Source organism: Heterocephalus glaber, unplaced genomic scaffold (assembly GCF_053883595.1).
Source record: "Heterocephalus glaber isolate CG9 unplaced genomic scaffold, H.glaber_assembly_v1.0 deba00001446, whole genome shotgun sequence".
In the NCBI taxonomy this organism is placed as follows: domain Eukaryota; kingdom Metazoa; phylum Chordata; class Mammalia; order Rodentia; family Bathyergidae; genus Heterocephalus; species Heterocephalus glaber.
This window is the reverse complement of record NW_028258298.1, coordinates 1,873,450-1,886,963: the sequence shown is the minus strand read 5'-3', so window position 1 is coordinate 1,886,963 and position 13,514 is coordinate 1,873,450. Positions and strand designations below refer to the sequence as shown.

The window sequence follows — 13,514 nt, the reverse complement described above, 5'->3', positions numbered from 1 at the left end:
GGAGAAACAAGATACTTTCATGACAAAGAGTACCTTAGGAACATCATGAATACCAAACCAGCACTCCAAAAAATTTTAGACAAAATCCTAGCAAAAGACAATGAGGATCACAACCCCAGGAAGCCCAGCAGAATGAATCCATTGGGCATGACAAGAAATTAAATGCAAAGGGGGAGAATCCAACAAAAAGAAAAAGTCATGACAATGACAAGTCAATACGTTTCAGTTATAACCAACAATGTTAATGGTCTCAACTCACCAATCAAAAGAAATAGACTTGCAGAATGGGTCAAGAACCAAGATCCAACAATATGCTGCATAAAAGAAACACACTTAATTCAAAAAGAAACTCATAGACTGAAAGTTAAAGGGTGGAAAACAATACTACATGTGACAGGAACCTGAAAAAAAAAAGCAGGAGTAGCTATCCTCTTTGCAGACCAAGTGGATTTCAAACCCACACTGATTAAGAGAGACGAAGAAGGATACTACGTCCTTGTAAAGGGAACAATCCAAGGGGAAGAGATGAGAATCATAAATATCTATGCACCAAACACTAGTGCACCCAACTATATAAAACAAATAGTAACAGACATGAAAAATCATATAAGCACTAATACAATAGTAGTGGGGGACCTCCAAACCCCATTATAACAAATAGATAGATCAACTAGACAAAAAACAGGCAACAAAATACTAGAACTCAATCAAACGCTTGAACAAATAAACTTAACAGATGTTTACAGAGTGTTCCACCCCACAAAATCAGAATACACATTCTTTTCAGTTGCACTTGGTTGTTCTCCAAAATGGACCACATACTCGCGTATAGAACATATTTAGGTAAGTGCAAAGGAACTGAAGTTATCCCTTGCATATTATCAGATCATAGTGCAATGAAATTGGAGCTCAATGTCAAAGGAAACCACAAGAATTTCATAAACACATGGAAATTAAACAACACACTTCTGAATAACCAATGGGTCACAGAGGAAATTAAAGAAGAAATCAGACAGTTCCTTCAATTAAATGACAATGACAATATAACATATCGGAATCTATGGGACACAATGAAAGTAGTCTTATGAGGGAAATTCGGAGCAGTGAATACTCATATCAGGAAAACAGAGCAAACCCAATTAAACAACCTGATGGTGAAACTCAAGCTTCTAGAAAAAGAAGAGCAGGACAAACCCAAAGCTCATACAAGGGAGGAAATTATAAAGATCAGAACAGAAATCAATGCAATGGAGAATAAGAGAGCAATACAAAAAATTCAATGAAGCCAAGAGTTGGTTCTTTGAAAGAACCAACAAAATTGACAAACCTTTAGCCAACCTTGTCAGAAAAAGGAAAGAAAAGGCCCAAATCCATGCAATTAGGAATGAAAAGGATGAAATTACAATAGACCCAGCAGAAATCCAGAGGCTCATTAATACCTACTTTGAGAACCTATACACCAATAAGATGGAAAACACAGAAGAAATGGACAGATTCCTAGATACATATGAATTACTAAAGTTGAACGAAGAAGACCTAAAAACTCTAAACAAGCCAATATCAATCAATGAAATTGAAAACATAATTCAAAACTTACCAACTAAGAAAAGCCCGTGACCTGATGGCTTCACCATTGAATTCTACAAGACATTTAGAGAGGAACTACTCCCGCTACTGTTTAAACTCTTCAATGAAATTGAAAGGGAAGCAATACTTCCAAATTCATTCCTGTATGCAAGTGTTACTTTGATTCCAAAACCAGGGAAAGACCCAAACAAAAAAGAGAACTACAGGCCAATCTCCCTAATGAACACAGCTGCAAAAATCTTCAACAAGATACTGGCAAACAGAACACAGAGGTTCATCAAGAAGATCATACACTCTGACCAAGTCAGATTTATCCCAGGGATACAGGGATGGTTCAACAAACACAAATCAATCAATGTGATACACAATATCAATAGAGCCAAGGACAAAAACCATATGATCATCTCAATAGATGCAGAAAAAGCATTGACAAAATCCAACATGCATTTATGATAAAAACTCTACAAAAAATTGGAATAGATGGTCTCTACCTCAATCTGATAAAAGCCATCTATGAAAAACCCACAGCCAATATCATACTAAATGGTCAAACACTGAAATCCTTCACACTAAAATCAGGAACAAGACAAGGATGTCCACTATCACCATTCCTGTTCAATATAGTTTTGGAAACATTAGCCACAGCAATTAGACAAGAGAAAGGAATAAAGATAGGAAATGAAGAAGTCAAATTGTCATTATTTGCAGATGACATGATACTCTATATAGAAGACCCCAAGAACTCCATCAAAAGTCTTCTAGACTTAATAACCAAATTCAGTAGAGTAGCTGGATACAAGGTCAACACACAAAAATCAATAGCTTTTCTGTACATGAACAACAGACTCACTGAGAAATAGGGCAAGCAATTCCTTTCACAGTGGCATCCAAAAAACTGAAATACCTAGGAATCAACCTAACAAAAGAAAGCAAAGACCTCTTCTCTGAAAACTATAGCACTCTGAAAAGAGAGATTGAAGATACCAGAAAATGGAAACACATCCCTTGGTCCTGGGTAGGAACGATCAACATAGTGAAAATGACCATACTTCCAAAACTGCTATATGGATTCAATATAATCCCAATTGAAATCCCACCAGCATACTTTATGGACCTTGAGAAAATAATCCAAAAATTCATTTGGAACAAGAAGAGACCCAGGATAGCAAAAGCAATTCTAGGTAACAGAGACATGGCAGGGGGTATTACAACCCCCAACTTGAAACTATACTACAAAGCTACTGTGATAAAGACAGCATGGTACTGGCAGAGAAACAGACCTGAGGACCAGTGGAACAGAATAGAAGATTTAGAAACAATTCCGGACACACTCAGCTACCTCATCTTTGACAAAGGGAGCCAAATACCCTCACTGGAGGAAAGATAGCCTCTTTAATAAATGGAGCTGGAAAAATTGGGTTTCAACTTGCCAACGGCTAAAACTAGACCTATATCTCTCATCATGCACTAAACTAAAATCTAAATGGATTGACGATCTGAATATTAAAACAGAAACACTAAACCAGCTGGAAGAGAATTTAGGAAAAACTCTTGAAGACATTGGTGTAGGAAAAGATTTTATGAACAAAATGTCAGTTGCCCATGAACCAGCACAAACAATCAACAAGTGGGATCTCTTCTTACTAAAAAGCTTCTACACAGCAAGAGAAACCACCAACAGTGTGAACAGACAACCCACAATGTGGGAAAAAATTTTCACCAGATGTCCCCCGGACAAAGGTCTACTATCTAGAATCTATAAAGAACTTAAAAAAATCAGACATCCCAAATTTAAAGACCCAATCCAAAAATGAGCATTTGAAACCAACAGACATTTCTCAGGCAAAGAAGTAGAAATATCAAATAAACATATAAAAAAAGTTCAACATCACTGGTCATTAGAGAGGTGCAAATGAAACAACCATGAGATTTCACCTCACCCCAGAAAGAATGGCTGCTATCATGAAATCAACCAATAACAAATGCTGGTGGGGCTGTGGGGAAAGAGGAACCCTGCTCCACTGCTGCTGGGAGTGTGGACTGGTGCAACCACTGTGGAAATCAGTATGGAGATACCTCAAAGAATTAGGACTGGAAGTCCCATTTGACCTGGCTATTCCACTGATGGAGATCTTCCCCAAAGAATTAAAAGAATCATACCACAGTGATATATGTGCACCCATGTTCATAGCAACACAGTTTGTAATAGCTACAACTTGGAAGCAGCCCAAATGCCCATCAACTGGAGACTGAATAAAGAAAATGTGGGAGTTTTTTATAAAATGGAGTACTACTCGGCCATAAAAAATGAGAAATTAGAGACATTTATAGCTAAATGGTTGCACATTGAGATGATACACTTAAGTGAAATAAACAGGACACACATGTGTAAATACTGAATAGTTTCTCCAGTGTGAGAAACTTAAAGTGTAAATAAGGACTAAAAGGTATAATAGATATGTGAAATAGGAAGAAAAAGGGGAAGGGAAATTGGGAGGGGTAGGGGAAAGGAAAGAAGGGAATGAAATTAATATGAGAAAATGAAAAATGGAAACAAAGTCTTTGTAAATAGGGAGGGATGAAGGGGTTGAAGGGAGGGCAGGGGAATGGGGAAAAAATAAGAACCAAGAGAGATTATGTAAAGGTGCAAATTTCCAATGATGAATGTCATTTTATTGTATACCTAAAATGTATTAATAAAATGAAATTTAAAGAAAAAGAATTACAACTCCTCAGAAACCATACAAACAGGAACAGAGTGGAGTGAAAGAAAATATCTCCAACCTAGAATTCCATATTCCATAAAGTTATCCCTCAAAAGTGAAAAGAAATAGGGACCTGATCGAACAAACAAAAATTTAAGGTAACTGTCACTAATGCATGTGTACTTCAGAGAGGAGGAAAGGGATATGGCCCAAAACTCTAGTCTACAAAAAGTAAAGGCAGTAGAGAAGGAACAAGTGGAGGTAAGACAAATACACAAAGCAAATCAGCACAGTTCTCCAGGAAGTCCTCCCTGCCCCGCTCTTACCTGCACCCCTCCTAGGGATCCAGGAGCACCGGCACTGCCTTCATCACACAACTCTGGAATAGCCTATCATCTCCCCCACAGGTCCCCAGCCCTGTGTGCCCAGAGCCAGGCTAAGGCACTCAGCATTACAGGAAAGGAGGGAGCAAGGGAAAGAGGGAAGACTGAATGGCAAGGCTTCCGCACTGACACAGGGACAGGTTGTTAAATAGTGTGTCTCTTTATTAGCAGTTCAGCAAAGGATTCCCGTGCTGCCTCTGTCGCAGCACAGGGCTCACCCACTGCCATCTCTGTGCCCAGGTCTGGGCACCTTCAGGTCAAGCTGGAGGTGGACTTTTCTTTGACACAGGCTGTTCCTTGACCTTGAAGGTTTCAACCTGGGAAGCAGAGAAGTGACCAGGGGACACGTCACAGAGCTGTGATGCTTCCCTCTCCGCTAACCATTCTCTCCATTCACAGAGCTCAGCCTAGACAGCAGAAGACCCATGAAAGGAAAGGCAGGGTTTCGTCAGAACCTGGGACTGAAGCCTGGCTCTGCTCCTCCCCACCTCAGCCACCCTTCCTCATCTCTGGGGATGTCAGCAAACAGCTGATGTCATTTACCACATGCTACACACCACCCCAAGATCCTCTGAGGTGAACACTCCTGCTGTAGATAAAGACATGACATACACAGACATGAGGTAACCTGCCAGGTGCAGTTGGATTGGCACCATGCCTGCTCCTCAGGCCTTACCACCTGTATAATGGTTGACTGTGGGCAAAGTGCCTTGTGCAGAAGTTGGCATAGAGGAAGTGCTTGATAAATCATATCTCTATGGCCTTCTTTAGAGGCCAGTTGTACGTAAATCACATCTTGTACCTCCACAGTGGCCATTGCCACCTCTCACCTAGCAGGGTGGGCAACAGCTCAGCCTTCCACCACCCAGAAACACACAGACCACCAGTGTTATGACTCAAGGACATGAATGTCCCCGATGAGTGGGTTCCAACATCTATCCACCCTCGCTCCTGCCTCTGTGATCCTGTGAAGCAAAGTGAGGTTCACAGATCAGCAGCAGTACTGCCCAGGGACTGTCAGAAAGGCAGACTTCTGGGTCCCTCTGCAGTCTATTAATCATGAGGTCCTGGGCCTGTGAACCACCAGTGGGCACTGGTATCTGTGCCACCATTAAAGGAGTCAGAGAAGGCAACCTGTAACTCAACCACCAGCCCTTCCACAAGTTTCAGAGAGGCACTGCCAGATCCTGAGGCAGCTTCCTCTTCTCCTGCTGCCCTGGGGGCAAGCACAGGCCCCTCACTGACAAGGAAAGGCTAAGCCTTAACTCATCCCAGCACTGTTTGTCACTGCCCTGGCTGACCATCCTCTTGGCCCAGGCCTTCCCCTGCTGGTTCTCTCACCTGTTGCTCTTAGCAGTTTGTGAAGGAAGATCTGACGTTTGAGTCCTGAGCTGAGTCACAGGTAAGGTGGGATAAACTACAGGGGACAGTAGAGAGAGGTCCAGGTTGGGAGAGGCTGCCAGGCAGCAGAGCCCACCCAGATCTCATGCCCAACCACAGCTTGAGGGTAGGGGCTGGGATGGGCAGCTCAAACATGGGTTATCACCACACACAGACTCGGCAGGGGTTCTAGGAGGAGACCCTTGACCCAGAGCTCTTCTGTGCATTAGCAGCACTGGGAGAAGCACAGGAGAGAGGACAGCAGCCCTGGGAACCGCTCACCTTTGCATGTGTGTGGCATGTGTTTCTGGGGATTGGACACTGGCCCTTCACACTGAGCTACATCCCCAGAACTCTCTATTTTTTATTTTGAAACAGGGTCTTGCTAAGTTGCCCAGGCTGGGCTCAAACTTGCCATCCTTCTGCCTTGGGCTCACAGAGAGCACTTCCACTCTCCCCAGCTTGTCCCTGCTCTGGATATTCAAAGGAACACCAAACAACATCACTGGTGCAGACCAGCAGCCACACTGCACAGGTCCAGTGGGAGTGAGGTCAGTGCCCAGCAGCTCACCTTCGTCTCACCTGCTCTATCCGATCTTGCATGACCTCGCCCATCATCTCGCTTGGCACTTGGAAGATGCGGGTGTGGCTGCAAAATGCCATTCAGACATGCAGGTTCTGAGTCTCCTTCGGATGAGGCAGAATGAAACTGCCAGAATTGGGATGCCCCTCACTGTGACCTCTGGAGCTGGTCTCTGCTCCTCTCATGAAAGGCTATTTCACTAATGGGTACCTTGCCCTGAGCAGGCAGGCAGCGGTCCCAGGGAGTTAGGGAAATAGGCACTGCTCACCTTTACCAATGTCCAGAGGTCAGTGGCCTATGGACTTTTCCCTTCTGATGTCCTCCCTTAACTTCATGATCTGCTCTTATGTTCACTATCCTACCATATTCACTGGGCTTTAGAGAAACATCTAGAAAACTAGGTGTGTGCGTGGACCATTTAAACCCAGTTCCCCAAGCACCAAAACTCAGGAGCCAGATAGGAAATGGGAAGCCTCCACCCAGGAGAAAGGCAGCTTCAGGCCCAGCTCACTCTGCCTGGAGACAGCATCTTCAGAGTTCAGGCAGAGGCTGGCAGGTGTGGGCTGTGGCTGACAGGAGAGAATTCTAGCTTTGGGTGCTGGAAACTGCCACACACTTAGTTGCAGATGAGGGCAAGTTTTTGCATTTTAAGAGCTTATTTTCTTGTAGCTCTTTAAAGTGCAGTCATTTCTGAACAATTCAAGTACAAAAATAAGAGAATTCTGAAATATCAGACATGTTTAAGAAATGGAGAGCAAACCCAGTTTCCCAAACCCTCAAGTCATTTTCAAAGCAAGAATGAGCTGGGCTTTCAAGACAGCCAAATGTTCCCTTAAGACCCCAAAGAAAGGCCCAGAAATTTCTCAGCCAAAGAATACTGCATCTGGAAAGAAGAGGAGCCATGGGTTTGTGTTGGCTGAGGACTCTGGAGAGAGGGGCCTGTGCCTTCTCATAGGCCTCACCCTCCTCTGCTCAGGGGAAAGGGGTACATTACCTCCATCTTATGAACTGGATTCTTGTTCTCTCCTCCAGGACCTCTTGGCTTGGGTTTGCACACAGATCAGCCTTTGAGAGTTGGTGCTTCACCTAGGAAATAAGGCGGGACACGTGACTATTAGCCACTGTGGACGCACCTCACCCCACCCCACAACTGCAGTGGGCTGAGCCCTTGCTCAGCACCCTCAGTGGGCCAGCCTGCCTCTTCCCACACCCTCAGTCCCAGGCCAATTGTCTCAAACTCAGTTACCACATCTCTGGTCACATGTATGTCTTCGCCATGAGTGGGAGAGGGGTTGGTGGACATCTTCTCCTTAATGCCTTTGGGAGCCTCTTCTTCTGTCTGAAAGTGATTAATTCCTTCTGTAAGTGTCATTTGTCCTCCTCCCCTCTTTCATCTTCTTCTCCACAAAACACATGCCACATGTCTGTACACACATCCTCCATATCCCCCAGACCCTGCACTAAATTCTTCCATTGCTTCTTTTTGGTGAAGTCCAGGGAGTTCCCCAAGTCTCTGGACCTATCCCAAGGTATTTCTGAGACACCCTTGAACTGAAATCCCTCTATCAAGAGGCTTGGGAAGCAAAGCCAGTGAGCAGTGATGCTGATAGAGCAATACTATACAATGATATAGGCCCTTGCCTTACCTCCATTTTTTTTTTCCTACTGAATGTTTTGTTCTAGAAGCTTAACAGTTTGTGCTGCTGGGCAGCTCCTGCCCAGTGCATCAAATTGTTTTGTAACTGTTTGAACTTCCTGCCCTCTCAGAAATGTTCTGTTAGCTCCATCCGTCTCAGGAATGTTCTGTTAGCTCCACCCCTTTCAAGAATGTTCTGTAACTCCACCCCCTTGCTTCAGTGAGCACACTCACCCAGCATGTGTTTCAGGAATGTTCTGAAACTCTGCCCTTCTGGTTTAGTGAGCATGCTCACCTACCCTCTAGATCCCTATATAAGGAGGCTTTCATTTCTGGTGAGGTCCTCAGACTTTTGAGTATGAACTGCTTTGAGCCTGCCAGGGTAAAAAAGGTTTTTCTCTACCTCTTCAAGCCACCATCAGATTCTTGATTTTCAAATTGCAATTGCCTCAACCCAGAGCTCTAACACTGAGCTGTAACACTCAGCTATGCCTCAGAGCTGTGACACTTGGCTGTGACACTGAGCTGTAACACTTGGCTATAGCACTGAGCTGTTCCAATTTGCCACAATAGTGCTAGTGCATCTCTTACCAGGGTCTTACCAAGAGTCCCAGGGTCCCCTTGGACTCAACTGTAAGCAGAGTTCCCCAGGTGTATAGAGAGAAGAGTCAAGACCCCCACCCTGCCTAAGATCAACGTCTAGAATTTGGGGTCCTGAGTCAGGAAAGAACCTTACTCACTTTTTTCATCCAATGCTCAACTACAAATACAGCCTCGCTTTCCACAACTTCAACATCCTGGAACAAATTGGTAAGTTAATGAACTTAGGAAAGCTAGAATCCCAGCTCTCCCTACCCTCAGTGCTCTCATCAGAACTTAGATATTGTAAGATCTCTCTAAAGTGCAGTAAGGTGCACAGGGGGAAAAGACAGATGAGAAACTATTCCATGTAGCTACCAGCAACTCTGCTTACCGAGCTAGTCTTTGGTGGGAAGGGGAGTCCTACACCTTTCCGGGCAAGAATGTACACAATCCATGTTGTAATTATCATCTTTGAACTTATACCAGGCCTCCTTCTTGGCTTCCTTCCATTGAAGCTGCCTGAGAACTCCTATGGGACAGGGAGGGCAGTGAGGGTAGATGTGTCCTGATTGGCTGACTAGTGATGATGTGACAATGACCTCCACTGACCTCCAGGGTCAAAGAAGAGATGGAAAAGAAAGGTCAGGAGGCTTCTGCCTTAGTGCTGATCTTGGCTCAGAAGTGGAGGGGGGCAGGAGGTAAGGATAAGCAACTGCTGTATGAGCCCAAGTGATACACAAAGGGGACACCATCCAAATTATAGAGAATCTCAGGGCAGGAGCCGGAGTTGAAATTGATGGCTGGTCACCTGCTCCAGAGCAATGCTGAAACAAAACAGGAGTTGTACAAATCAAAAGAATAAATTTGTGGCAAACTTACCTGAACCCTCATTCAAAACAATGCTGAGATATTTCCTGTTGGTATCATCACATACAGGGGAGGAAAAGAGCTTGTTATGCACCAATAATAACACCAGAGATTGGGAGGCAAATTCTCAATGGGGGTATATTCTTTATTTTTGTCTAATTTGTCTGCATAAGTTATTCAAATCATTAAAAAGTAATATAAACAGGGGCCGGGGATTTAGCTCAGCTGTTCCACCGCCTGCCTCACAAGCACAAGGTCCCAAGTTCAATCCCTGGTACCAAAAAAACAAAACAACAACAAAAATTTAATATAATCATAAGAAATATGAGCAAATAGTGAAAGTGCCACTTCTTTAAAAGATGTTTCTTGATTATTCTACTTTTGTTCCTGCTTGGTGAAAGAAGAGTAAGGTGAAAACAAAAAGAGGATTGTATTGTGACTTCAGAATTGGGGGTAAAAATGAACTGAAAGGGGCTCAGGTAACTGCTCTTTCCAGCTCAGACTGGTTACAAGGAAATTCAGAGAAGCTCTTAATAACCTAACAGAACTTAAGCAAAGGTCCAGCTACCCTCAAAAGCAGTTGCAGCACAACTCGCCTGAATCTGAGGCTTAAGACTGTTCTCAAGGTCTCAGAAGTCTGTGGGCCTGTCTCTACACTAGCTGATCACTAGCTGGTCTGGTCCTGATTTCTTTGTCTTAAAATGAAAAGGACAGAATGGTGTCTCTAGTTTTCTCCCTTCCGTGATAGTCTGTAAGAGTTCAAATTCTCATTTTTCTCAGGATGATAGAAAACGTTTATCTCTCCGATTTTCTTAATATAACACTATGTCTCCTCACTTTTCTCCATCTCAGTTTTGTATCTTTTCTGGTTTGGGATGGGCTGAGAGCTGACGCAACAAACAACTCCCAAATTAAAGTTTATTTCTCACTTTCAGAAATGCTGATGCAGGGTGGGTGTCTCTCCATCACAGCTGTGCTCCATGAGTTGACTCAGAGATCTAGGAAACTTCCATCCTGCAGTTCCGTTCTTCTCAGGACGTGGCCTCCGAGATCCTCAGAACAGGAACAGAGAGCCATGGGGAGTCGAGGCAGCCTTTCCAGGTTTCAGTTCAAACGCTGCTGTTCAAAGTCTTTGGGCCCATCCTTGTCACATGGCCCCAGGCTAACGCTAAGGAAAAAATTGTACAATGGCAGATAAAATGATGTTTCAAGGTCTCTGTGTCTGCTACTATCCCCTAAAAATTATGTGCCCACCCTTATTAAAATAATTTTGTTTTAATAGTAAAATATTAATGTGATACAAAAAACAAAAGTACACGCAAAGATACATTCAGAGAAGTTTTATCTTCTACTCCATCCCTTCAACCTTGTTCTAACTAACTTAAGGAGTAAGTTTTCAATAGGCTATATATCCTGTGTTTATGTTATCAAATAAATCTATTCTTGTTGTTACAATACTAAAAATGCATTCAGTAAAATATACAAATATACGTACAGCTCAGAGAAATGTTAACATGCACTATATATATATATATAAACATTGCTTTTTTTAATACACAATGTAACATTTCTAATAGTCCAGCAGACCTCCAGGCAGTGCCCCTCCCCAAAGCATTTTTACCACTATTGCCATAGATAAGTTTTGCCTAGAAACATAAGTATGCAGTCTTTTCTCACTAGCTGCTTTGCTGTTGCATAAAGCTATAGTTCATTATTTCATCTTTGAACAGCATTCTGTTCTTTTACTTTAACACAAATTATTTATCAAATCTACTATTGATGTGCATTTATGTTATAGCCAGATTGGTACTTTTTAAAAATAAATGTTGCTATGAACGTTCATATCTACCTTTTGGTTGGCATAAGCACTAAATCTTCTGAGTATTTAACAGGGATTGGAACTTCTAGATCATAGGTTTTATATACCTTCAACATTAGTATATACCAATGAGTAATGCAAAGTGGTTGTACAAATCTACTGCCCATAACAGTTACTCCATACTTCTGTCAATACTTAGTATTGTCACTCCTTTAAATTTAGCCAGTCTGCTGAAAGTGTAGTGGTAAGTAATAATAATTTAGCTTGAAGTTAACTGATTATTAACAATGTTAAGCAACTTCATATTTGTCCACAGACACTTTGGGGTATTCTTTGTGTGCGTGAAGTGTCTTTTCCTTTTTGACTTGTAGGATTTCTTTATGTACTGTAGACCACATTTTATCAGATATGTGCATTGAAATTATTTTATCTCAATCCTTGGCTTGCCTTTCACTCTTTTAGTATTGTCTTCTTTGAGACAGAAGTTCATTTTTAAAATGAGTTTTATTGAGGTGCTAATATAAAAAATATAAAACTCAGCCATTAAATTGTCTTATAGCTTTATAGAATTATGAAACTAACATAAGGATCCAATTTTAGAACATTTCCATCACCCAAAAATGTGTCATGCTTATTTTCAGTCAACTCCAATTTTCATTCTTAGTCCCATCAATCTACTTTCTATCTCTACAGATATAGTTTTTTTCTGGATATTTCATACAAATGGAATTACATCATATTGTGCCTTATTTATTTCTCTGAGTATGTTTTTGAAAGTCATCTATATCGTGCAGGTACCAATAATCTATTCCTTTTCATTGTAGAGTGGCATGAAGAGACCCCGTTTTGTGTATCCATTACCAGCTCATGAGCATATAGAATTAGAGACCATTGTGAATAACACTGCAGTGAGCATTTGGGAAGAATAATCTTTATGTGTTTGTATATTTTATTTCTCTTAGGTAGATTCCTAGAAGTGGTTTGGTAACTATGTTAATACTTTTTCTTTAAGGAAAAAAAACAACTTTACTAAAACACAATTCACATTCCACAAAATTTACTCATTTAAAGTGTATAATTCAGTACTTGTTAGTATATTCACAGAGGTGTGCAACCATCTCTTCAATTCAATTTTAGGATATTTTCAATAATTCAAAAAAGAAACTTTGTACCAATGAGCAGTCAACTGCAGTTTCCCCCAATCCCGCCCTCAGCCTTTAGCAATCGTTAATCTGTTTTCTTTTTGTAGATTTTCTTATTCTGAACATGAAATGAATAAAATCATACAGTATCTGGTCTTTTGTCACTGGCTTCTTTAACTTAATACAACGTCTTTGATGGTCTTCTACATTGTAGCATATGTCAGTAATTTGTTTCTTTTTATTGCAGAGTAGCATTTCATTGTACAGATGTACCACATTTTGTTTATCCACTCACCATTTAATAGACATTTGGATTGTTTCTATGTTTTGGTATGAATTATGCTACTATGCTCTTTTGTGTAGACATGTTTTCATTTTTCTTGGATTTATACTTAGCAGAACTGCTGTTTCATGTTAACCCTTTGTTTAATATTCTGAGGAACTGTTGAAATGTGTTCTAAGTGTCTATATCATTTTACCTTCCCACCATCAGCATGTGAGGGTTCCAATGTTTGCCAGCATTGTTATTGCCCATTGTTTTCTTTTCAGTCATCCTGAGGGGTATGAAGTCTATCTCCTTATGATTTTGATTTCTTTCTCCCAGATGATTAATCACACTGAGCATCTTTTCATGTATCTTCTTTGGAGAAATGTCTACTCATCCTTTCCCATTTTATAATTGTATTTTTGGTTGTGTACTGTATTGTTATATAAGTTCTTTACATATTCTGAATACAAGTGCATAGCAGATATCTGATTGGCAAGTATTTTCTCCCATTCTGTGAATTGTCTTTTCATTTGTTGGTAGTGTCATTTGAAGCACAAGTTTT

The 13,514-nt window shown here is 41.5% G+C and overlaps 2 protein-coding genes and 1 long non-coding RNA gene across 6 annotated transcripts in view; 1 reads left to right on the top strand and 2 right to left on the bottom strand.

The window, feature by feature from the left end:
- Positions 1 to 4,816: 4,816 nt before the first annotated feature.
- On the bottom strand, positions 4,817 to 9,494 carry Spata19 (spermatogenesis associated 19). 4 transcript variants are annotated; one of them, XR_002388775.2, is made up of 7 exons: positions 9,248 to 9,494; positions 9,015 to 9,071; positions 7,885 to 7,977; positions 7,633 to 7,724; positions 6,638 to 6,704; positions 6,017 to 6,092; positions 4,817 to 4,992 (listed from the first exon to the last, which is right to left on the bottom strand). XR_002388775.2 is itself a non-coding variant. In XM_087214274.1 (7 exons), exons 1-6 carry the CDS (start codon positions 9,323 to 9,325, stop codon positions 6,026 to 6,028), a joined length of 465 nt encoding a protein of 154 aa, XP_087070400.1. In that variant the 5' UTR covers positions 9,326 to 9,494; the 3' UTR covers positions 4,817 to 5,082; positions 6,017 to 6,025. The 4 variants fall into 4 exon arrangements, 3 of the variants coding, with proteins under 3 accessions (XP_087070400.1, XP_004862716.2, XP_021098444.2); XM_087214274.1 differs by having other exon boundaries at positions 4,817 to 5,082; positions 6,627 to 6,704; XM_004862659.4 differs by having other exon boundaries at positions 6,627 to 6,704.
- Positions 9,449 to 11,187, top strand: LOC110345436 (uncharacterized). Its single transcript, XR_002388776.1, has 2 exons — positions 9,449 to 9,554; positions 10,659 to 11,187. It is a non-coding gene; the product is annotated as an uncharacterized LOC110345436 (long non-coding RNA).
- Igsf9b (immunoglobulin superfamily member 9B) overlaps positions 10,740 to 13,514 on the bottom strand; it is a 77,864-nt gene continuing 75,089 nt past the window's right edge. Inside the window, exon 21 of the mRNA XM_021242783.2 lies at positions 10,740 to 10,891. The gene's annotated coding sequence lies outside the window, so the exon portion shown is untranslated. The remainder of the gene's footprint in view (positions 10,892 to 13,514) is intronic.